The sequence below is a fragment of the Hyperolius riggenbachi genome, chromosome 5 (assembly GCF_040937935.1).
Source record: "Hyperolius riggenbachi isolate aHypRig1 chromosome 5, aHypRig1.pri, whole genome shotgun sequence".
Classification (NCBI taxonomy): Eukaryota; Metazoa; Chordata; class Amphibia; order Anura; family Hyperoliidae; genus Hyperolius; species Hyperolius riggenbachi.
Window position 1 is genome coordinate 338238748 of NC_090650.1, and position 25872 is coordinate 338264619.

The window sequence follows — 25872 nt, forward strand, 5'->3', positions numbered from 1 at the left end:
TGACACAGCTGCTTTTAAAACTAACAACTTGTCAGGCCCTCTATACTTTCAGGGATCCTAACATCACCCCCAATCCCATTTGGCTGAGCTCTGGTCTCTGCATCTGAAATGTGGGCAACAAACTTGCTAATTACAGACTTGCAGCTATTGTGAGGGTTTGAGTAAGGTTACGTTCACGCTAAATCTACATGCAGCACATTGCAACGGACTTTAACATTAACATCTTACAGTAATGCAACCATGTCAAACAGTGGCGTAGCAATAGGGGATACGGAGGTGGTAACTGCAGCAGGCCCCAAGGCGCCCTTTCTCAACCACAGTTTTAGCTCTCTCTTGGTTCTGTGCTGGTAATAATAACTTATGTAGATGCTATGAATAGTGGTAATCATTAACAAACGGTTCCCTATCCCCTTCTTGCACCTCTGATACTGTGGTTGTCCTTGGCAGGTTTTGGTGCGCAGTATCAATTGTTATGTTCAAAGTGCTGAGGGGGCATGTAAAACTTGCAGTGGGGCCCGTTGCTCCTTAGCTACACCACTGATGTCAATGCATAGTACCGTTTTCCCAGTCCTTTAAGGATACACAGCTGCATGAGAACATCACAACTGCTGCACTAAGACACTGTCCACTACTCTGCCACCACCCACAACTGCATGGGCACACTGGAGTGGGCATTGGGGGTTTATCGCATGTGGGGGAGGGCATCAGGGGTGACACTCGGGGGGGGGGGGGGGCTTTATGATTCTTTTGAGATTGGAGGTTTCCTGTTATTAGAACTGAACTTGACTCACCATGGTGGCAATGTGCCCATTGCTTAATAATCACAGAATGTTTCTTTCCAGCTCAGGATACGCTGTAGACCATGGCATGGTCCATCACCTAATTCACATATGCACCACTGTGCATCCGGTCTGCTTGCATCACCACACATCCCGTTCACCTGCCAATGTCACATTTGGTTCCACCGCCGCTTCTGGCACCACTGCGCGGGTCCACTGTGGGGGTGAAGTGCTGGTATACAAATCGGAACCCCAGCAGAAGCATAGGTGCCTCCCCATTGGACTGCAACAGACCAATGGTAATCCTCCCTTCCACCAGAGAGGATTACAATTGGTTCACCACTCAATGAACCAATGAGAATCTTCCCTGGGGAGAGAGCATTCATATTGATCTATTTCAATCTAAAGGGAGCGCCATGCTTCTGCCAGGTCCCCAATCTGTATACCAGCTCTTCTCCCCTGCAGTGGAACCAAGTGGCGGTTCACCCGAGGTGACAGAAGACAAGTGAGAAAAATTGCAAAACCTATGTGAAGTTCAGCTTCCATTGAATTTGTCGGCATCAGCTATTCAACTCTGCAAGTATCGTAAATTGCACGGTCTTGCATTACGCTCGTCAAAACAGATCCGTTATGAGTAGACCGATGTAAACAAATCCTATTGCTTTACATAGCATCCATTTGCATGCCTCCGATATGCAGAAGGTTTTTACTGACAGTGTGAACCCAGCCTGAAGCATGCTTACTGTATGTATGTAGCCTTACTTTTCTCTTATTTTTACCTTAAATGGGTTCAGATACAGTTTAAGGCTATTCTTGCCAAATGTGAAAAATTCTAAACTTTTGGTTAAAGTGAGAAGTAATCAACACACTGTACAACAGTTGTGCTGCCATCATGAAGAGAAATGGCACATTAGAAAAGACTAATATTTTATATGCAGTATTTACATTGAAGTAATGTGAGCTTGTTTCTCTATAGCTTCTGGATGAATTTTTAATAAGGCTTGCAGTTGCTGGGCCCCGATGACAGCTTTAAAAGAAATATGCACATTCCTTTTCAATCACCATATTCATTACAACCCATATCACGAACATGACAAACTTTAAGTCTCTGTATAATTTTAGTATCTCCTCTTAACCAGTCTGCGCAAATGATAGACTGTGCTGCAGGTTGCATGCTGTAGCTGCCGTATATCATCTCATTTAAGAGAAACTATATCTTCACTGACAGAATAGACAAAAAGACATTTCACTGAAAGGCATGACTTCGATGGAATAGCTAGAGTCATAGGTCACAATGTTTATTTTACACGTTGGCTCCCTAATGCTACGCAAATAAAGACCGACAGTCAGGAGCTGATTTCATTGGCTCCTGACCCTGTAATCACGGTGAGCCAATGCGATTCTGTGAACTGCAGCGAGGGGAGAGTGGCGCGATCAGCGGGACTGTGCGGTAGTTGAAATCTACACCTTGGCAGGGATAACTAGCCCCAAACAGGCTGTGAATTTCAATTACCAACATCTGGAAGCAGTTAATGATTCAATCCATGTTTTCTCCTAAGTGTTCTCCTGGTTGGTATTTTCATACTGTACCTTATCAATAATTTTCCTTTTTTGACAGTAGGGATGGTCGAACATCATGATTTCATGAGAACCTGTCAGCGAACGTTTGCAAACTGATAGTTGGTGGTAAACCCCATTGACTTTAATGGCAGGCAAACTTCTGAAACCTTCATGGCATCTCTGCAGCCTCAATTTCTTTACAAAAGGTGTTGAAATTGTACCCAAACCGAGGCAGTGGAATGGCGGAGGTGGTTCAGGGACGAAATATTCCGCAAAAATTAGATTTTTGCAGTTTTTTTTTTCTCATCTGTAAATTCCACAAATCCCATGTAGTTTCTACATTTTTTAAATTAAGGTCTTTAGAATGTCCGCCTCAGCAACCTGCCTAAACATTAAAAAAAAATGTCAGTACAGCACACAGAAGGGTCAATGTCAGTACAAAAAATACATTTTGTGGTCAGCATGAGTCCTCAAAATGACTACTGGAGTGACCCTAGCTGTTGTACTACAAGGAGCACAGCACCTAAGAACAAAGAAGCAACTACACAGCAGAATATACAGACCATCTAGAGTCAGATGATTCTTCAAAAGGACTTTTTGGAAGTCCCTAGCTGGTGCAACAAGAGAGGTAAAGCAGCTACGCAGCACCGTATGTGGTATGCAATACAGCCTACCTAAAACTCTCTGTATCAGCAGCAACACCTCTTCCTACACTGACTAAGATGCAGTGACCTTTTTCTCCCCACTTTTGGGAGATAAAAAGTGAGTGTTATAGTCCAAATACAGTAATCTGCTGCATGCTTGCTCAGGGTCTATGACTAAAAGTATTAGAGGCAAAGGATCAGCAGGATAGCCAGGCAACTGGTATTGCTCAAAAGGCAATAAATATGGCAGCCTCCATATCCCCTTCATTACAGTTGTCCTTTAAGAGAAGAGCTGAGGGATTCTGTGCAGTGCTCACGTCTTCATTAATGTTCAGTTTTCACTTCAGAGTAAAAGAGCTCACAGCCAGGGCAATGCAGATAGTGGTTTGGGCCAACACTGATGCTGAACAGAAGGCAGAATAACATATTTTAATAGTTGCCATTATTGTGACTGTACAAGCCCTTCCAGCACTTGCTCCATAGGGTGAAATGACCAGCATCTAGCATTAGGTATACTCTGTGCAAGGTCTGATGAAGAGCGCTTCAAAGCTATTAAAATTCCAGCACATGTAGAACAACTAGACAGACACTTTGTTCTAGACACAGACATTAAATGCAAGACAAGTGCAGCCAAGAAGCCTTTGCTGTATATTAGCAGCCTGTATACATTCAAGAGATGTGAGCTGCCAAAACAGCATCTAAGAAACCAGTTTAAGCAGTATTTCTGTGCTCACTTATTTTTTTTTTCTTTGGGGTATATTCAGGCAAGCATAACATTGCCATTAATCCAGTTGAAGTGAGGGTAATATGAAGGCTCCCAACTTTCTTCTATTTTGAATAATGCAAAATTCCGGCTGACATGTGGATTAGCTGGCTTCTGTGACTTTTGAAACTTACACCAGCAATTTCTGTGCAGTATGTGGAGTTATAATACTTGATCTGCATATTCATGCAGGGTCAGTGTGGCTCTGTATTATAGGCTGAGGATCAGGATAAGAGCCAGGCAAGAAGAATGTCTTAATAGAAAAGAATGGCTCCTTTCATGTTGCTCTTTCTTCAGGTGAAAGGATTGGCAGTAGAGGAAAGGACCTGCATGTTTTCGATTGATCAGTGACTCAGGATGAATTAAAGTCACAGCATCAGCATAATAGACAAGAAGCATTTCCTACAAAGAACCCAGTGATAATATTAATAATTCCTATATTCGTATTCCGCTTTTTTTCCTGTCTGAATCAAAGCGCCTGCGAGGCAGCCACTAGAGCACACTCAATAGGTAGTAGCAGTAGTGTTAGGAAGTCTTGCCCAAGAACTCCTTACTGAATAGGTGCTGGATTACTGAATAGGAAGGGTATTGAACCCAAGTGCCCTATGTCAGAGGCAGAGCTCTTAAAGGGGTACTATGGCAAAAATTATGCTGTTCCACTATCCTCACATTGGTTATTTAATATAGACAGCATAAATTTCACCATAGACCTTGTGTTAAAAAATAGCTCCCAACTCCCCTACACAGCTGTGTCATTACATCAGCTCTTAGCGACAAAATGCTCTCTGCTAAACTGCTAGCAGACACTCAAAACAGCTTATTTATAACGCGGCTGGCTCACACACTACAGAGAGCCCTGCTGTTTTCACATATAATTAGCTAAGTAAATAAATAAACAGGCTGCTAAATAAGTAACTATTTGAGTTATGTACATGTAAAAACAGTAGTGCTCTGTAATGTGTGAGCCAGCCGCATTATAAATCAGCTGTTTAGAGTGTCTGCTAGCAGTTTAGCAGGGACCAGTCTGTCGCTAAGAGCTGATGTAAGGATGCAGCTCAACTGTGTAGGGGAGTAGAGGGGTGTTAGGAGCTATTTTTTTAAACAAGGTCTATGGTGAAATGTATACTGTGCTTATTAAATAACTGATGTGGGGATAATGGAACAGCATAATTTTGCTACAGTGCCCATTTAACCATTATACTATCCAGCCACAGTGATGGCACCTTCCATATTTTACTCACTTCAGGTTCACTGTGAACCACGCTGAGGGAGTTTGTTAGGGCCCAGGCACTCTCTCACAAAGCAGTTGGCTGTGGGGTTTTACTGAAATGCATGGCACCTGTATTGCTTTGTGTTGCAGCACTGACCTCATTTAGCTACATCGAACGAGACAGCATTGCACTGTGTACAGAAATAGATTTAGCAGCCTGTCTATGCACTGTCTAATGTTCTTGCATTTTGCTGATAGTACACCTGAACTGAGAGGGATATGGAGGCTGCCATATTTATTTCCATTTAAAAATATCAGTTGCCTGGCAGCCCTGCTAGTCTGTATTAGCTGTGTCACACACCTGAAACAAGCATGCAGCTAATCCAATCAGATTTCAGTCAAAAACATCTGATCTGCATGCTTGTTCAGGGTCTATGGCTAAAAGTATTAGAGGCAGGACAGCCAGGCAATCTGCATTGTTTAACCCCCTGGCAGTAAGTCCGACATAGTGTCGGGCGAGCCGCCGCAGGGGATCGCAAGGCCCCGGGAGGATTTTTTTCAATATAAATAGTTGTATGTGGTTAAGCTAGCGCTTCGCTAGCTAACCATGTCCCCCAAGTGCCTCCGGAACCCTCTGATCGTCGCCGATCACCTCCGGTATACGTACCCCCCAGGGATCCCGCGATGGCACAGCCTCCCAATCAGTGCCCGGATTCACTATGGGGAGGATCGGAACTGTGCATGACGTCGATGACCTCATGTCCGATCGTCACCATAACAATGAGTGAAGTTAATTGGGAAGCTGCGGCTCTCGTGGGATCACAGACGGGTTAGTGTTGCCGGCGGGCGATCGGGGGGGGGGGGGGGGGTCATACCGGTGCTGGGGGCCACAGTTAGCTAGCTTAGTGCTAGCTAACATAAAAAGAACACTTCTAATTTTAAAAAAAACCCTCCCGCGGACGCAGCCACCGCATCTGCGTACCGCCAGGGAGGTTAAAAGAAAATGCATACAGTAAGTCAGCCTCCATATCCCTCTAAAGTCAGGTGTGCTTTAAACCAACTCAGAAATGCAACAGTGTGCCCAGACCATTAGTGATGTGATGTGTTTGATGTTGTGTTGTGCTATAGACAAAGGCTTCAATTCATCAAAGGGTGTTCGATAACAAAATGCCAGTTCTTAAAATACCGCATTCGGTATTTTACACTTCACTGTGCTAATTCATCAATATTTTCACATGTGTGGTAGAGGTTCGTTAAGTTACCGAAGAGGTCCTTGCAGTGAGGGCATTACAATAGGAAAGAGGCAGCACTGACATCCCTATAGATGTGCATTTTATACAGGTTATGCTGCCTTTGCTCTTGCTGAATGTGTCACGAGCTCCCACTAGACTCTGCATATTCAAACAGGCACTCAAGGAGTTACACTACCTCAGCGTGCCTGGAAAATTTCTTTTGTTCTTTTCTCTCTGCTCCCTGCCTGGGGGGGGGGGGGTGTCTGTTCCACAGGAGAAGCCTGGACAACCTATCAGCAGCACTTACAGGGGACAGGGCAGGTTTCTATTAGCTGCCTGCTCCCGTCTACCACAGAGACATCCACACTGAAGGCATTCCAAGCTTGTTAACGACAGTGGAGAGCTGGAGATAATCACTGCACATGTTATCGAATGCTGTAAGCTTGATGAATTGACATTTGCTGACATTTTACTGACATGTGTTGAGGTAATCACCGAACAAGTCGGTAATTTATCTCACTGCTCAGGAATGTCAGCTTCTCATGCGGTAACTGCTTTGATGAATTAACATTTTACTAAGTGCTTCGTAATGTCAGCTGTTTTCAGCATTACCGCATGCGGTAATGCTTGATGAATTGAAGCCAAAGTGCCCACATTGTACTGATGTACAAAAATACTCCCTCACCGAGTGAGGTTCTATTATTTTACTGCATTTCTTTTTTACAGAAAGTAAAGTGAGCTCACATATATGGTTGTGTTAGCTGTGGTATATGCTTCAATGGGACATGTTCAGGCACCATATTTCTGACAGATTTGATAAGAGTGGTCAAATCTGCTAGGGAATGGGGATCGCATGGGGAAAAAAGGATGTGTCTGTGTATAGTATACTTTAACTACTATAACAGCGCCACAGAATATGTTGGCGCTTTATAAATCAACTAGCAGGCCCAAGCTCGTTTAAAAACGGGCTCTACCGTTTCTCGCCGTGCACACGCGCACCCGCCGCACAAGTGCACGCACCCGCCGCGCACCTGTCCACCCAGCTCGCTGGCCCCATACTCCTGTCTCTGTGAGGCTGGGTCCACGCTACGCACATGCGCAGTAGCAAAATGCACGGACCAAGCTACACAGGGACAGCGTGATGCAGAGACACATGGGTTTTATTATAGAGGATAATAATAAGAAAAAAATGTTTAAGGCCTCTTGCACACTGCATGCATTTCCGATTCAGATTCCGCTTTTTAATCGTTTTTTACATCCGATTCCGATTCCGATTTTTAACCTTTACTGCTTGCTGCATTTTTTTGAACAGTTTTTCTGTTGAATGTATTCAGGGAAAATCGGAATTTAAAATCGGAATCAGAATCTGAAAACGGATTTGCAGTGTGCAGGGAGCCTAATAATGTTCTGTTGTTTTTTCATTTTGACATACTATACTAATATTTATATTTTGTTCCTACAGATAAAAAAAATTAACAGGAACTTTCCTGTGAATCAACAGGTATGTGAAACATTACATAGCATAAATATTATCAAATGGACTTAAAATGTTAACACAAGAATATGTATATTTGCTGCCAGACTATATTATCTATCATGTTTAGGGGAAGCATGAAAAAACAACAGCAAAAAAGGCTTAACGAGGAACTTTAACCCAGGGTTGAACATCATCCCAATCAGTAATGGCCTTGACAGTTTACTGTCTGTGATCCGCATTGCATTGTGGGAAATAACAGCTGTTTCCAACTGCCTAGCAAGCAGTATCCTCCCTTGTGTATTCGTGTGTGTGTGTGTGTGTGTGTGTGTGTGTGTGTGTGTGTGTGTGTGTGTGTGTGTGTGTGTGTGCGCACATACACTGTATATATAGATAGTTACTCTCTACTTTTGGTAAAGTTCCTCTTTAAAGTCAGCCACATCAGGAGAAAATGATGGTCCCTTTTTGAGACTAAGATCCTCCATTTTTCCAACCTAGTTGTTTTTAAATGTTACTGGAGTTCCAGCTTCCTTTGAGTGTGTTTTTTTTTTTTTTTAGCACAGGAGGTAACAAACTATATCATAAGGCCTGTACACACGCTAGATAGGCTGGCGGGTCCTTCAGACCCTCCCGCTGGGCGGGCGTTCCAGCAACAGTCCAGCGTGTGTACAGTCTGTCTGCAGACTGATAAGACTGTTTCTGAGCGATCCGCCGGGCGGATTGTTCAGAAACAGCCTTATCAGTCTGCCTGACAGACTGTACACACGCCGGACTGTTGCTGGAACGCCCGCCCAGCGGGAGGGTCTGAAGGACCCGTCACACCAGCCTATCTAGCCTGTGTATGGGCCTTTAGGCTCCTAAATACTGCAATTGTCCATTGAAATAGGGTGTTTCTGTGCCTCTTAGTAATAATCTGGTCAATCCTCCTTGGAGAAGTGTATTGGCTTTTGGGAGGGGTGTGACTAAGCTTTCATTCACCAGCCCTCCATTTTAGAACTAAGAAGGTGGGGTGTAGTTGAGATGAGAAACGTACTTGAAGTGCTGCCACATAAGAAGCCCAAGCTCTGACAGCAGCTTCCACATGAGTTCACTAATACGATTGTAGACTATAGAGGACCAGCAAAACCATATATAAAGATGTGCACAGCCCAACAATGAAGCTAAGCTAATGGCAGTGTGCAAGGGAATAAAAATATTCTAAGCAAACCCATTGAGGACAATCCCTGGAAAACCGGATTTACTCTCTCAGCAGAGGGAAGGGGTGGTTCAGGTCAGGTGATCTGCTTACAGGGAGAGACTGGCTACCTCCTCCAAGATCCTCTCTGACTACTTCCTGTTGTGGGGGATGGTGGGATAGGAGGGAAAGTTTGAACTCCTTTTTTTCCAATAAAATTGAATTTTAATATGAACATAAAGCTATAACCATGTATTGCAAAAGTACAGATGTGCAATGCACTAGGTTAATTACCAGAATAAATATATTTGTATGGAAGGCATTACTCTTTAAAATATGTAGAGGGAATGCTTCTTGTCAAAAAGCACTTATGTACTGAAGAATAACAAATACAATCTGTTAGCTATAAAAGATGAAGCAGAACACACATTTGCTGGAGATATTCAAAGTACTTTAGCAGGTGAGTGAAGGGCCAATTGTCACAGCACTCACCCTTGAGAAATACTTTTTCTTTACAATGTATATTGTGTTCTGCACCGCACTGCACATGGTTAAGATGTTTTTTTGGTGGAGAAATAGATGTCTTCCTCTGCAATTATCTTTTCTTCAGGATTGAGCATTATGTTTTAAAGCCATTGTTGTTTTACACCGAAGTAAAGTGCAGGTTGCTAAGCAATAACATCAATGTAGTTTTACTTAGGTTAAAATGAATGTGTCACCCACAAAAGAGTGTTTAGGCATGCATCATTTCACCAAATAGACAAAGTAACACATTTTCAATTGGTCAGTATTCAGATTAACAGAAAACTCTAATAATACATTTACGCTGGAATTACGTTTGTTAAATAATTGTTGCAATTCTTCAGACACAGCAGACTAGCTGCACACGGCTGCTTTAACCTCCCTGGCGTTCTATTAAGATCGCCAGGGAGGCTGCGCAGCAGTATTTTTGGTTTTTTTTTTTTTAAATCATGTAGCTAGCCTAGCGCTAGCTACATGATTCCCCCCTCCCTGCCGCATCCCTCCCACCCCTCCGATCGCCACCGGCGTGCTTGCCCATAAGGAAATCCCATTCTGAATGGGATTTCCTTTAGGGCTTCCGCCTCGCCATGGCAACAAGCGGAATGATGTCATTGACATCAAAGGGAGTCCCGATCTACCCCTCAGCGCTGTCTGGCACTGATTGGCCAGGCTGCGCATGGGGTCTGGGGGGGCACCTGTTACGCGTCGGGGATCGGCGGCGAAGGGAGTGGCGATCGTCCCTAACACGCAGCAAGCAAAGTGCTTGCTGCGTGTTTTTAAAAAAAAATTATGCAAATCGGCCCAGCGGGGCTTGAGTGGTGCCCTCCGGCGGTTATGGATGAGCTAAGCCCTCCATACCGCTAAGGAGGTTAAAGAGGCACTGGAATGACATTATAGTAGAATGCAATGCAGTAAATTATTCAGGATATCCACTTTTACAGTCATTTTCCTGGTTTCAGCATCCAAAACACTTCCTATTTGTATGTATTGGTATGTACAGTGGCTTCACCTTCCCAGTGATGTTTAGCCTAGTCTGTTTGGCTTTGCAGGATTCTGGGAGACCAGGAGTTATTTTCACTGGCTTCAGAATTCTCAAAACCAAACCTTCCACAGAGCTGCACCTGACAGGACTAAAGATGTCACCACTTATGATAAAGGGGGGTTTTCTTCAGTGATTCTTGTAGGGACCAAGAATACCTAGGCAAGAAGTAGGGATAGACCAAGAGCCCAATGGTGCAGTATCGCCGGGTATAGGGAGGATAAAAGTATATAGATGTATGCTCACAAAGGTGGGTTGCAGTTCCTGTACCCACTGTATAGGCCTGCAGGGAATTAACCGTCCCAGCTCGGTACTCCAGGTCCTGCTGGATACTGGATGGTCGCTCTCCTGTAGTACAGTAGATTTTCCAGAAAAAATGCAAAGCTATTACCTCCAAAGGAGTTTTGACCAGCAATGGGTAGGATGGAGGCACCCAATGTGTGTTCTATTTTAGTTTTTTAAAATAAAAATTACAAAAAAGAGATAATTGCTAAAAGATAGACACCGGTTCAAATGGAAAAAAAATATTCAAAAAGCAATCTGACAACGCATTTCACGGGTCATGGCCCGCTTCCTCGGGTCAATACAAAATGCCTTGATAGCATAGGGGATAGAGTGGAGGTGCCTCTCACCTCCTTTTTTTATTTATATTTTATTTTTATTTATTTATATTTTAAAACACTAAAATAGAACACACAATGGGCAATTCCATCCTACCGATTACCACTTATGATACATTTCAGAATGCAAATCAGGGTGAGAAAAGATTTTACAATTTTTTTTACAATGACTGAATACTGAAAAATTGATATTGTAAAAAACAAAAGCATTTTTATTCATTACGTTATTTTAACTATAGCGCCTCTTTTAGTGTAGAGATAAAAAACAAGGAATTGTTTGTTGTTGTGGACTGACCTAAACTCACCTAAGTGTTTTCATATTTTAAATGGCTAAAACATATTACAGTTGATTTATTAACTACTTGCAGACCACTCCACGCCAATCGGCGTGAACAGGTCAGCAGCCGCAGGACCACTCCATGCCGATTGGCGTGAATGGCTCGGAATGGGGCTAGCAGGAGCTCTGCTCCGCCTTCAGTCTCCCAGCGGTGATTGCCGCTCAGAGACTGTTAGACGGCGAAACCACCGTCTAATATACCTGTGCAGCGCTGTACTAGGGACAGCCGTGTAACATGGCTGTCCCCTCTGTAGTCCAGGAAGTGATTGGTTCTCATGGGCTTAAGCCTATGACAGCCGATCATTCTGATTGGCTGGCAGAGGGAGGTGGGGATATAAAATAAATTAAAAATAAGTTACATTTTTAAAAAAAATAAAATAAAATAAATATTTATGTAAAAAACAACAACTGGGGAGCGATCAAACCCCACCAACATAGAGCTCTGTTGGTGGGGAGAAAAGGGGGGGGGGAATCACTTGTGTGCTGAGTTGTGCGGCCCTGCAGTTAGGCCTTAAAGCTGCAGTGGCCCAATTGGTAAAACATGGCCTGGTCACTAAGGGGGTTTAACTCCGCGGTCCTCAAGTGGTTAAGCCCCAGAATGGATTAAAGTGATTTTTTTCACTTTGTATGGTCTCTGCTTATACCAATTAATAACCACTTCCAGAACTGCAACCAATGGGAATGTTCACAGGCCTATGGTACTTGACCTGGCTCACCTGCGCATTACACCTACCCCCTTTGCGAGCATTTTTTCCCAGCCATGCAAACTTTTCATCTAGGATGTACAGGAAATGTACCGGTACATCTCGGACGCTAGGGGCACGTCATGCCACCCTTAAGGGTTTGTTGCCCCCGATTGGGACCAGTGTTGGGTCTGTCTGTAGCCACCTATAGCCAAACTTACACTAGGTAATCCCAGTGGAAGTACTTCCACTCGGATCACCTAGTGTAAGTTTAGCTATAGGTGGACCGATTGTTCGTACTTTTATGGGGCCACATGTGACTGCTGTAATTAATGCAATCGGGGCGCCGCATTGCCCCAGGGTTCCCAACTCTGGGATTTCCTGATAGCCGGGGCTGGCTCTGGATGCTCGATGAGGTGGACGATGCCGTCTTGTCACCACTCTTTCCTGTCTTGGTGTTGTCTAGGCGGCTCGGCTGGCAATGTTGCACTCTATAGTGGTATACCCTTTGCTTGCCAAGCAGTGGGGTGACGTAGGTGGAGTTGGTTGACTGATGTGCACATGGGCAGTTCCTGTGCCACGCATGTACCCATTGGTCGCCTCTTCTCACTGACGCTTGGCCAGTGATGATGCACCTGAGTCCCTGTCCTCCATCAGGTCCGCTGACCTGAAGGCGGAGACATGACGGCAGCAAGAGAGCGTATCCTCTTCATTTAGGAGTTGCGCCTGACCTTTTCCACTCCCCCCCCTCCTACAGTCACATAGTGTGCTGGCACCATGATTATAGGCTCTTTCAGGAGTATCCAAGTTCCCCATCCAGTCCACTCTTTATAGAGAGCGGGGATTGGGTAATGGAATTGCTGCTTTTTGATTGGCTGTGCTAGGGATAGGTGAAATGTAAATAGTAATAATGTTGTGCAAATGTTTATCAGACCGTCATGAACTTTATAAAGGATCAGTCACTCCAAAATGTTGTTGCTTTATGTGACAGAGCTGAATAAAAGAAAGATTTGAAGCTATAAGTACGGACGGTGCCAGCTGCTTTATTCTAATAAATGTTATATATAATTTTATGCTATGGTGGCCCCTATTGTGTTCTATTTGAAGTGAATTGGTTCCTGAATACCGTTATCTGTGGAGGCAGACACAGAGGATCTGGCATAAGGCAGGGGGTGATGACCCCATATGCGCTGCAGACCCATCTAATAGAGGGTCAATTAAGGTGTGAGTGAGCGCCCATTTCTTCGGTGGGCTGGTGGTTTCTCACCAAAGTGGTATAGAGCTTGCTCCTCTCCATTTTCTGTTAGTTGGTAGTCGGCAGTTACCACTGCATGGTGTTTTGCACATTAGATTTTATGGAACTATAGTGCGCTTATCTATTTGGACTCTATATTCTACTATTTTGCAGAAGCGTACCACCAAATGTATATACCCTACAAACTTATCAGTGCAGTATTAGCTGTGATTCATGTTGCATAGCATATTTTAGACTTATAAGTCTAGTCTGTTCTGAGTTTAGACACTGTGGATTGGGGTGCCTCTCTTTATCTGGAGGGAGTTCAACCCCATTTCAGGAGAGGGTAGCACCAACTTCTTTTACCCTTTTTCTATGCTCTTACTGTTCTGAATAGGGATGATCAGAACCAGCAAATTCCGTTCCGCCAGAAATCACGGATTCCGTCAGTGTTAAATTCCGTCGCTATGAAGACTCCGCCGGATTTGTACCAAGTTATGCGGAATTCCGGATTCCGTCGGAGAAAAATTCTCTCTCTCTCTCTCTCTCTCCTCCTCCTCCAAGGAGGAGGGTATCATCTCCCAGGGAATTGCAGTTTTTTAAAAGCCAGCTTACATACCATAGCTGGGAAGTGAACCCAGGCTGGGCTGGGAATTGAACCCAGGTCTCAGTGTTTGGTAGGCAACTGACTTATCCGCTATACCACCAACCACACTACATGCTGACCGTAAGATTCCGCGGAATTCCGTTTTAGAGGTAAAGCAATGCCATTCCGACCACCGGAATCGGAATTGACCTAATTCCGTCCGGAATCGCGGAATTAAGAATTTCGCGGAATCCATCGAGCATCCCTAGATCTGACCTTCACTGGAAATTGGCAATTCAAAGCAGACATTTTTAGCTATTTCAGGTGTGCCTTTTTTCCTCATTTACAACGTTCACTTTCCATAATCCTGCATTGACTCGGAATTATTTTCATTTCTTAACCCTTTAGCAGCCAATTTATTTAGAGGCTTGCAAGTGCTCCTGGCCAACTTATTTTAGCTCATTTTTTATTTCTTCTTTGTTACATTTCCTTGCTTCTAATTAGTACGGATGTAATGTGTCTTAGTGGCCACTTGTCACTAGGGGACAGTGTGAGACAATAACAGAGGACTTCTTTCAGTTTCTATATTTTCTGCAAGTAGAGAGAGATCAAAGCATTCCAAGAATTTACAGCACAATAAGTTCTGCTGACTGAGGCAAGAATTAGTGCACTTACCTCAATCAAGATAATTAGAATAATATATTGTGGTATTTGGTAGAAATGATGAGGCATAACCTTTTATACTGCGCTTTAAAAGCTGACAGCCAAGCTATCCCTGTCACATAGGGAGAAAAATGACAAAATCCCTAATGCATGGTGACAAACTTTAAAATTAAGCTTTGTTCACTTAAAGAAAATCTAAAGTCTCTTTTTTTTCCTGTTTTTTTGTCATTAAATCCTCTTAAGCATGAATGCCCCAGTTAAATCGCCACATCCCTGTGGCAAATGAGTGATTTATTAGAGAGTAACAGACCTGCAAAGTTCTACGACTTTGCAGGTCGCAGATTGTGCTGCCCTGGAGAGGCAGAGCTTTGAGCTGTAGCTCAGCCTCTCCACAATCGATCTCTGCAGATCTCCGCCTCCTCCCCGTCCTTCTCAGTGAAAGAAGACTGAGAGGGGTGGGGAGAGGCGGCACTCCGCAGAGTTTGACTGCAGAGGAGGCAAAGCTACAGCCTAAAGCTCTGCCTCTTCTAGGAAGTAAAACCCTGCGAGCCCGGGAGCTTTGCAGGGCTATATCTCTGTAATAAATTACCCATCTGCCATGGGGATGCAGCGATTCAACTGGAGCATTCATGCTTCAGAGGATTTTATGACAAAAACAGGTAAAAAAAAGACTTCAGAGTCTCTTTAAAACATTCAACCTGATGAAGGGGATGACATTTTTTTAAATAAACCTTTTCTGCATGATTGGATGTTGCTAACGTCCAATACAGTGTTTTTCTGCATTTCTCTTTTAGCACATCACCTCCTTAGTTATTACCATAGAGCCTGCAAGTTATCACGCTAGCATCTCTTATTCTATTGTTTCACTGTGTAGCTCTGAGGGCAAAACATACATTAGAGAAAAAGGAGATTATCTTCATGACCGCAGAGGACCCTTTAGCTAAGTAGCCTGATGAACACTTCATACAATAGTACAGTGGTCCTGGCATCTCATTTGTCAGCTTCATGGTAATCTGGTATGACAAAAGGTATTAGCGTACATGCCAGCCCAAGTATTCTCTCTTTCTAAAATGTAGTAAAGACATGTATTGTTCATTGGAAGCTTGCATCTATACTGACAAACCGCTAAAGCAAATATATCAATATTATGAAGGTTTGCTTGCACAACTAGGTCATACTAAGGTCCTATATTAAAGACATACATATAAAAAAAAGAAATAACTGCAATGGGGAATTTTCATACAGATATACTATATCTGTATTTAACCACTTCACAACTGAGGGGTTTTACCCCTGAAACACCAGAGCAATTTTCACCTTTCAGCAGTCCTTCCATTCATTCGTCTATAACTTTATCATTACTTATCACAATTAAATTAACTGAATCTTGTTTTTTTCGCCACCAATTAGGCTTTCTTTAGGTAGGAAATTATGCCAATATTTATTTGATTCTAAATGTGTTTTAATGGGAAAATAGGAAAAATTGTGGGAAAAAAATTCATTATGTTTCAGTTTTTGGCCATTATAGTTTTTAAATAATGCATGCTACTGTAATTAAAACCCATGAAATTTATTTTCCCATGAGTCCCGGTTATAAAACCATTTATATTATGTCCGTATCACAATGTTTTGCGCCAATATTTTATTTGGAAATAAAGGTGCATTTTATTTTCAGTTTTGCGTCCATCCCTAATTACAAGCCCATAGTTTATAAAGTAACAGTGTTATACCCTCTTGACATAAATATTTAAAAAGTTCAGTCCCTAAGGTAACTATTTATGTATTTTTTTTAATTGTAATTTTTTTTTAATTACAAAAAAATAATAATTGGGGAGTGTGGGAGGTATGCGTTCATTTATAGTGTAAAACTAATGTATTTGTATATGAAAAAATGCTTTAGGGTGTAGTTTTACTATTTGGCAACAAAATGGCCACAGTAACTTTTTGCTCATGCGACCTGTAAGCGTCGGAAGGACGCTTCAGGAAGAGCAATGAGGCTGGAAAACTTTTTTTTTTCCCACAATGATCTCGCTGCTTCTCATCGAAGCAGCCGATCATTGCAGGGGGCTTAGATCAACGAACGGGAACGTTTTTCCCGTTCATTGATCTCCGGGCGAGCGGCCAGCGGCGTGCACAAGCGCAGGAGCGCGCGAACGAATGAGCGGGAGCGTGGACAGCGGCGGGAGGCGCGGATATCTCCATCCCTGGTGTTGACAGGGTGGAAAAAGGGACAGAGATATCCGCACCTGTGGGGGCAAAGTGGTTAATATTATATTTATATCTTTGCTAGGGCAATAGAAATTGTTAATGCTTAATGTAATACGGCCCTGTGGTGAAGATGACCTTTCTGTCATGGCCCTCTGGGTGACGAGCACAAATTTGCAGAGGCTCATTAACCACTTAATGACGAGCTGACTTACAAAAACATCCTGCTAGAGCCTCTTAATGGCTCCAGGACATTTTTATAAGTCAGACAGCGCTGTGCGTGCGTGCACGTGCGCGCTCCCATGTGTGCACGTGCACATGTGCTTTCCCGTGTGTGCACGTGCATTCCTGTGCACGTTTATTTAGTGAAAAAAAAAACACCAATGAAAAAATACACCTTTATTTCCAAATACTATATTGTCACCATACTATGTACTAGGGACATAATTAAAATCTTGTGATAACCAGGACAAATCGGCAGATAAAATGTGTGGGGTTTATGTACAGTAGCAGTGTTGATATTAAAACTATAGGGGATGAAATTGGAGAAATCGTGTATTTTTTAATTTTTCCTTGTTTTTTCCTTTAAAATGCATAGAAGATAAAGTAATACTGAAAACAAATATCAGCCCCAAAAAGCCCAATTGGTGGTGAAAAAAACAAGATATAGATAATTTCATTGTGATTAGTAGTGATTAAGCTATTGGCAAATCAAAGGGATGAGCACTAAAAAGTGAAAATCACTCTTGTCCGTTAAGGTAAAAAAATGCCTTTGGGGTGAAGTGGTTAAAGAACACCTGAAGTTATAGTTATATGGAGGCTGCCATATTTATTTTCTTACTAACAATATCAGTTGCCAGTATGTGGCAAATGTAGTCAAACACCTGATCTACACAAGGGTGTTGGTTGATGAACGTTAGTAAAATGCGAGAGGAAAAAGGTAACAGAAAACACCAGGAGCACCAGATAGTGTAGTATTTCCAGGCAACTAATTATTGTGTGAAATAAATACTATTACAAACCTGGGTTTGTCAAAAACCAGAGGGGTTCTTGCCTTTTTCATGATTGCTAACTCAGTAAAGGACCAGCCCTTAAAGCATTGCTATCATATAAATCCGGCATAGCGGGGTCTGAACCCTCTATAACAGTAATGATAGATTGACGGTGTACCTTGAAATGAATCAGAGCACTCAGTATATGATTGTATATAAAAAATTGTATTTGCTTATCATACAGCAAATATACAAAATAAGAACAGTTCCAAGTAGTGTTTCCTTCTAACAGTATTCCATCTTATCAAGCCCTTTATAGCCAAGCGTTCATCAATCTTCCAAGCACATTCAAAAAAGAATATAACAGTTGTGTTATGTAGAATAAGATCAACAGTAGTCTCATCTGTATCAGTAGCTGTGTATATAATAGCTTTGGAAAACTTGTAGTAATCTTCTTAAAGTGATAGCATAAAAATAGCTTCTAAAAAAACTTCTTGCTAACATCTTAACAGAACTTAATGCTGAAAAATTAATAAAGTAAATCATCAGAATATTAATCATATTACCCCTTCTCTGTCATCTCTTCAGCATCTAGAACCACTTGTGGGAAGGTAGCTTCTGCCTCATGTGTCTTCTCAGGAGATTGTTAGGCTTCTGCAAACTATGAGCTTTCAGCCCCTACTTTTATAGGGATAGGAAGCAATATGGCTGCATAATCTGGAATGTCCCTAATTCCCAGGTTCTGATTGGCTAAAGCTTCCATGCGTTCCTCGCTATCTTTGACATTTAAAATACCCATAGCACTTTTTTGTTTTGAATACCTTAATTATCTTAACTGTGAGAATCTACGTAGGTTTGCAATGTTTACACATTCTAATCAGGTCATTTCTGACACAATTAATTAAAAATTGATGTCACCAGCCATCTTGTCTGCTGGCTGCCCCAGACATTGAGACTAAACAATGTCATTCATGACGCATTTCTGATAATATCCCCTTCTGCTAATTTGCTTTTGAAATGTGTCTGTACTTTCCCAGGTCAGGTTGACACTATAACACTGTACACGGACCTGTAAGAGCCTTCAGCAATTTAAGGCTTATTGAAGCATACAGGGTTCTAATATACTTATTTAAATATAAAGCTTATTATATAATACTTCTCAAAACAATTAATCATATAAGAAATAATTGTATATTAAATCTTAATAATATAAAATCACGTTCTATATATTTGCCTTTCTTATGAATAAATATATAATTTCAACCGGCAGAGGTCAGCATTTCATAACAAATATTAATTTTATAAGACTATTAAACCGCCAGGTGGCATCATTTGTCCTAAATACGGGCCAATACAAAAACCTTGGAACTTGTTATTGACATTCCAAAGGACAATCATAGTCAAAACATGGCATTATATTCTTGCTAATATGCGTCTCAATATTGTTACTAGCAGAATCCAGCTTTAAATGTAATTCAAAGTAATAGATTCTATTATATAGGGTTTAACAATAATTATTTCTTTCTTTAGAAGGACTGTATTGATTAATATTTAAATTGATAATATTTGTGTAATTAAGGAGCAAATAAGATTGCTGCAGAAATGTGAGTTTAACTTATTCTCAGTCAGTTTTTCCACAGTACGCTTATCTTGACCTTGGCATTTGAAAGATGCCTCTAACAAACAAGAATGTTTTGACTCCTTGTAGCTAGAATAATCTTATAGGCCTCACAGCCTGGAAAATACTGAGATGTCACAGAGAAATATAAAGTACTCTAACTTTACAGTTCACAATGACATTTTACTTAGAACATTAAAACTTAAAACATACATATGACAGCTTTTCCTGCATAAATAAAACCGCTAGAATTCTGACAGGTTGGTTTTAGGCAACCACTGTATCAGGCAGATGGAGAATTCCGTCTCCATGCAGATTGGTACACTTGGGTAAGGAAACCATTTTACCTCAGGTGGGAGATTTTAAAGATAATTTTTTGGGTCACGGAAAATGTGTTTCTCAGCATCTGCCTGGTTCCACTGTACGGCTGGCCTGAGGAAGCTGGCAGGTCCTGCAAAATGCATGGTCTTTTTACGTGTCCAATAAAGTTATTATCTTAACCTCCCTAGCGGTATGATTACTTCCTGATTTGACTGTCTAAAAGTGATGCAATTTTTTCACAAGCTTTTAGACCCTAAAGATCATACCGCTAGATAGATCTGCAGCAGCCCTGCACATTACACACCTCCCATGGATCCAGATCAGGGTTACCGCTCTGAGCTGTGGCTTTCCACCCCGAGTCTGACTCAGGGTTAACGATAAGCAGGTTAAAACCTCCTACCTGAGGCAAGATTGTTTCATCACCCAAGTGTATCCATTGCTTACTACATTGGGAAGCCTCCTCCCATTTTGTATACATGATCTGCGTGCAGCAGGACTACCAGGCAACTTGCATGGTTTAAAAGGAAATTAATATGGCAGCATCCATGTCTCCCTCATTTCAGATGGTCCTTTAAAGGGAAGGTCCAAGCAAAATAAAAAAAATAGTTTCACTTATCTGGGGCTTCTACCAGCCCCATGCAGCCATCCTGTGCCCTCGTAGTCACTCACTGCTGCTCCAGTCCCCCGCTGGCAGCTTGCCGACCTCGGAGGTCGGCGGGCCGCATTGCGTACATTTTTACGCATTCCCGCTAGTGCAGGAACATTAACACATACATTTTACACGTTAGTGGTTCAATGCGTACATTTTTACGCATTGAACCACTAATGCGTAAAAATGTATGTGTTAATGTTCCTGCACTAGCGGGAATGCGTAAAAATGTACGCAATGTGGCCCGCCGACCTCCGAGGTCGGCATGCTGCCAGCGGGGGACTGGAGCAGCAGTGAGTGACTACAAGGGCCCAGGGTGGCTGCATGGGGCTGGTAGAAGCCCCAGGTAAGTGAAACTCATTTTTTTATTTTGCTTTGACCTTCCCTTTAAGATGACATGCCTAGATCTGACCTCTGGTTTGGACCTGTGCTGACAACATTTTATGAGGCTTCTTAGTACAATCTGATCTACAGTGCTGCTTGTGTTTGCAAGCACAGCTGTGTAAATGTAAGCTGGTTTCATTGTTCATGTGCATGTGGGATGGAATTAGAGAAGTTTACATTGACTCCATTAAGAATTTACTGTTTGAATTGTACAAAATTTGAATTACATAGATTTTTTTAGAACACAATCCTGGCATAAACTGAGGGTTATTTGTACTGATAGCTATGCCCCTACGGGATGTTAAAGGGTTAACTGATCTTGTATAATTGAAAGGTTCCATTTTTGAACAAGTTTATATACAGGTACACTTCAAATATCAGATTGTTATATTATTTGGTAAATGTTTATGTACATTTAATTACTTTTTTCTCTGAAACATTTAAAAGTGTATCTGGTTAATTGTGAACTGTTTTCAAAGCTCAGGATCTTAAAACAAATTCTCAGACTTTCCATACTTTCTTTGCAGATAATATACATGGGTTGGGTTGAAGAGCGGGAGCAAGACAACCTACAAGACCATTTGTACACACCAAAGTTTCTGACACTAAGAGGCTCGTCCCTTTATAAATTTGGTGCACCTCCAGTAAGTACTTGTATACTAAGCTTGTCGGAATCCTATCATTTCTAAAAAATGATTCATATATATCTTTTTCAACTTTTTTTATTTTTTCTTCTTAAGGTTACTACATGGGACTGGATGCGGGGAGAGAAAAAATTTACTGTGTATGAAATAATGTGTAAAATTTATAAGGTAAGAATACCTATAATTGGAATGCAACACAGCATTTAAAAGGAAACAAAAAGATAAGAACGTGTTAGAAATAGTTAAAGAAAATAAAGATATGAGGAAGTACCTTATTTGAACAATTGAAAATAAAAAGCGCTACCTATGTTCGCTGACATTACTCTAATCATACTTCAGTTTACTTTGTGTCATATGAAAAGTAAACAGACTAAGTGACTAAAAAGCATGCAAAAAAGACCGAACTGCTGGACAAGCCTGACTTCTCCATACCATTTTTAGCTATTTGAACCTGGATGAGTCAATCTCATTAACACCGCTAGGGAGGGTATCCAGAAAAATATGAAGTAGCAGAAGGGAAATGTGACATTGCTTAGAGCTCTACACGCTGGTTTAGCTGCAAGCTTTGTGAGTGCAACATGGCCTATATAAGACTGCTCCACATGCAGCAATATGGCCTAGTTATCAGTCACTAGGTCTGAGTCTCTACTCTTAAATGTTATAGACTTGTTTTATTTTTCAGCAGTAAAATAACACTTTGTTCTGCTTGCAAACATTACAAAACAGAACACTCAAAAAATGAAACATATATTTGTGATATTTCATATGTTCTTGCGCACGTTCTTGAACAGCTGCCACTGCAGTTAAGTTTCTCTGATTGCAGGGATTTATAAAACCCTGCAATGCTAATAATAATAATAAGTAAAGACACAGAAAAGTTCTAAGTAGCATTGGGTAGTATATGTTTATCACATCAAATGTTGTTTTAAGATTGTAAAAGGACTATCAGAAGATTTTTTTAATAAAAAATAGCTGAGATTCCTGAAGGTGTCATTGTTATTTTTCTGTGTCCTGCACAGCTTTCTTAACGGACATTATTACATGCTTAACCACTTGCCGACCGCCCCCAGCCGATGGGCGGCGGCAAAGACTGGGCCCAAACGACCGCAATACGCCCATCGGCGGGGGCGGCTGCGGGAGTGGCTATGCGGCGATCACGTCATTCGTGACGCGATCAGCCGCCGGGGACTGGCTCCGCCCACCGCTCGTAGTAACCCGCCGGCCGTTCGGAAGCGTCTGCGGGTTACTAGCACCCGGATCGCCGCATGTACATAGTATAATAGGCTTTGTAATGTATACAAAGCCTATTATACTGGCTGCCTCCTGCCCTGGTGGTCCCAGTGTCCGAGGGACCACCAGGGCAGGCTGCAGCCACCCTAGTCTGCACCAAAGCACACTGATTTCCCCCCCCCCTGCCCCCTGATCGCCCACAGCACCCCTCAGACCCCCCCCTGCCCAACCCCCAGACCACTGTTTGCACCCAGTCACCCCCCTAATCACCCATCAATCACTCCCTGTCACTATCTGTCAACGCTATTTTTTTTTATCCCCCCCCTGCCCACTGCCCCCTCCTGATCACCCCCCATCCCTCAGATTCTCCCCAGACCCCCCCCCCCCGTGTACTATATGCATCTATCCCCCCTGATCACCTGTCAATCACCCGTCAATCACCCGTCAATCACCCGTCAATCACCCCCTGTCACTGCCACCCATCAATCAGCCCCTAACCTGCCCCTTGCGGGCAATCTGATCACCCACCCACACCAATAGATCACCCGCAGATCCGACATCAGATCACCTCCCAAATCCATCATTTACATCTATTCTCTCCTCTAAACACCCACTAATTACCCATCAATCACCCCCTATCACCACCTGTCACTGTTACCCATCAGATTAGGCCCTAATCTGCCCCTTGCGGGCACCCAATCACCCGCCCACACGCTCAGATTGCCCTCAGACCCCCCTTTATCAATTCGCCAGTGCAATATTTACATCTGTTATTCCCTGTAATAACCCACTGATCACCTGTCAATCACCTGTCAATCACCCCCTGTCACTGCCACCCATCAATCACCCCCTGTCACTGCCACCCATCAATCAGCCCCTAACCTGCCCCTTGCGGGCAATCTGATCACCCACACACACCAATAGATCGCCCGCAGATCCGACATCAGATCACCTCCCAAGTGCAGTGTTTACATCTCTTCTCTCCTCTAAACACCCACTAATTACCCATCAATCACCCCCTATCACCACCTGTCACTGTTATCCATCAGATTAGACCCTAATCTGCCCCTTGCGGGCACCCAATCACCCGCCCACACACTCAGATTGCCCTCAGACCCCCCCTTATCATTTCGCCAGTGCAATATTTACATCTGTTATTCCCTGTAATAACCCACTGATCATCTGTCAATCACCTATCAATCACCCCCTGTCACTGCCACCCATCAATCACCCCCTGTCACTGCCACCCATTAATCAGCCCCTAACTTGCCCCTTGCGGGCAATCTGATCACCCACCCACACCAATAGATCGCCCGCAGATCCGACATCAGATCACCTCCCAAGTGCAGTGTTTACATCTCTTCTCTCCTCTAAACACCCACTAATTACCAATCAATCACCCCCTATCACCACCTGTCACGGTTACCCATCAGATTAGACCCTAATCTGCCCCTTGCGGGCACCCAATCACCCGCCCACACCTCAGAACGTCCTCAGACCCCAGCCCTGATCACCTCGCTAGTGCATTGCTTGCATCTATTTTCCCCCTCTAATCACACCTTGAGACACCCATCAATCACCTCCTGTCACCCCCTAGCACACCTACCCATCAGATCAGGCCCTAATTTGCCCCGTGTGGGCTCCTGATCACTCGGCCAAACCCTCAGATCCCCCTCAGACCCCCTTCCGATCACCTCCCCAGTGCATTGATTGCATCTATTTTCCCCTCTAACCGCCCCCTGAGACACCCATCAATCACCTCCTGTCACCCCCCTAGCACTCCTATCCATCAGATCAGGCCCAAAACATCCTGTCATCTAAGAGGCCACCCTGCTTATGACCGGTTCCACACAATTTGCCCCCTCATAGACCACCTGTCATCAAAATTTGCAGATGCTTATACCCCTGATCAGTCATTTTGAGAAATTTGGTTTCCAGACTACTCACAGTTTTGGGCCCGTAAAATGCCAGGGCAGTATAGGAACCCCACAAGTGACCCCATTTTAGAAAGAAGACACCCCAAGGTATTCTGTTAGGTGTATGATGAGTTCATAGAAGATTTTATTTTTTGTCAAAAGTTAGTGGAAATTGGATTTTTATAGTTTTTTTCACAAAGTGTCATTTTTCACTAACTTGTGACAAAAAATAAAATCTTCTATGAACTCACCATACCGCTAACGGAATACCTTGGGGTGTCTTCTTTCTAAAATGGGGTCACTTGTGGGGTTCCTATACTGCCCTGGCATTTTAGGGGCCCTAAACCGTGAGGAGTAGTCTAGAAAACAAATGCCTCAAAATGACCTGTGAATAGGACGTTGGGCCCCTTAGCGCACCTAGGCTGCAAAAAAGTGTCACATGTGGTATCGCCATACTCAGGAGAAGTAGTATAATGTGTTTTGTGGTGTATTTTTACACATACCCATGCTGGGTGGGAGAAATCTCTCTGTAAATGGACAATTGTGTGTAAAAAAAATCAAAAATGTGTCATTTACAGAGATCTTTCTCCCACCCAGCATGGTTATATGTAAAAATACACCACAAAACACATTATACTACTTCTTCTGAGTACGGCGATACCACATGTGTGACACTCTTTTGCAGCCTAACTGTGCTAAGGGGCCCAAAGTCCAATGAGTACCTTTAGGATTTCACAGGTCATTTTGAGACATTTGGGTTCAAGACTACTCCTCACGGTTTAGGGCCCCTAAAATGCCAGGGCAGTATAGGAACCCCACAAGTGACCCCATTTTAGAAAGAAGACACCCCAAGGTATTCTGTTAGGTGTATGATGAGTTCATAGAAGATTTTATTTTTTGTCACAAGTTAGCGGAAATTGATATGTATTGTTTTTTTTTTCACAAAGTGTCATTTTCCGCTAACTTGCGACAAAAAAAAAATCTTCTATGAACTCACCATACTCCTAACAGAATACCTTGGGGTGTCTTCTTTCTAAAATGGGGTCACTTGTGGGGTTCCTATACTGCCCTGGCATTTTAGGGGCCCTAAACCGTGAGCAGTAGTCTAGAATCCAAATGCCTCAAAATGACCTGTGAATAGGACGTTAGGCCCCTTAGCGCACCTAGGTTGCAAAAAAGTGTCACATGTGGTATCGCCGTACTCAGAAGAAGTAGTATATTGTGTTTTGGGGTGTATTTTTACACATACCCATGCTGGGTGGGAGAAATATCTCTGTAAAAGGACAATTGTGTGTAAAAAAAATCAAACAATTATCATTTACAGAGATATTTCTCCCACCCAGCATGGGTATGTGTAAAAATACACCCCAAAACACATTATACTACTTCTCCT

At 42.7% G+C, this 25872-nt stretch overlaps 1 protein-coding gene and 1 long non-coding RNA gene across 10 annotated transcripts in view; one reads left to right on the forward strand and one right to left on the reverse strand.

The window, feature by feature from the left end:
• The window catches only part of SNTG1 (syntrophin gamma 1), a 781246-nt gene that overhangs the window by 714594 nt on the left and 40780 nt on the right, over positions 1-25872 (forward strand). For all 9 annotated transcript variants that reach the window (XM_068237377.1, XM_068237369.1, XM_068237370.1 and 6 more), the window contains 3 exons: positions 7651-7689; positions 21217-21333; positions 21430-21501. In XM_068237377.1, coding sequence (XP_068093478.1) covers positions 7651-7689; positions 21217-21333; positions 21430-21501 — 228 coding nt within the window. The remainder of the gene's footprint in view (positions 1-7650; positions 7690-21216; positions 21334-21429; positions 21502-25872) is intronic.
• Positions 1-25872, reverse strand: part of LOC137518917 (uncharacterized) — a 185390-nt gene that overhangs the window by 64233 nt on the left and 95285 nt on the right. The gene's annotated exons all lie outside the window — the stretch shown is intronic.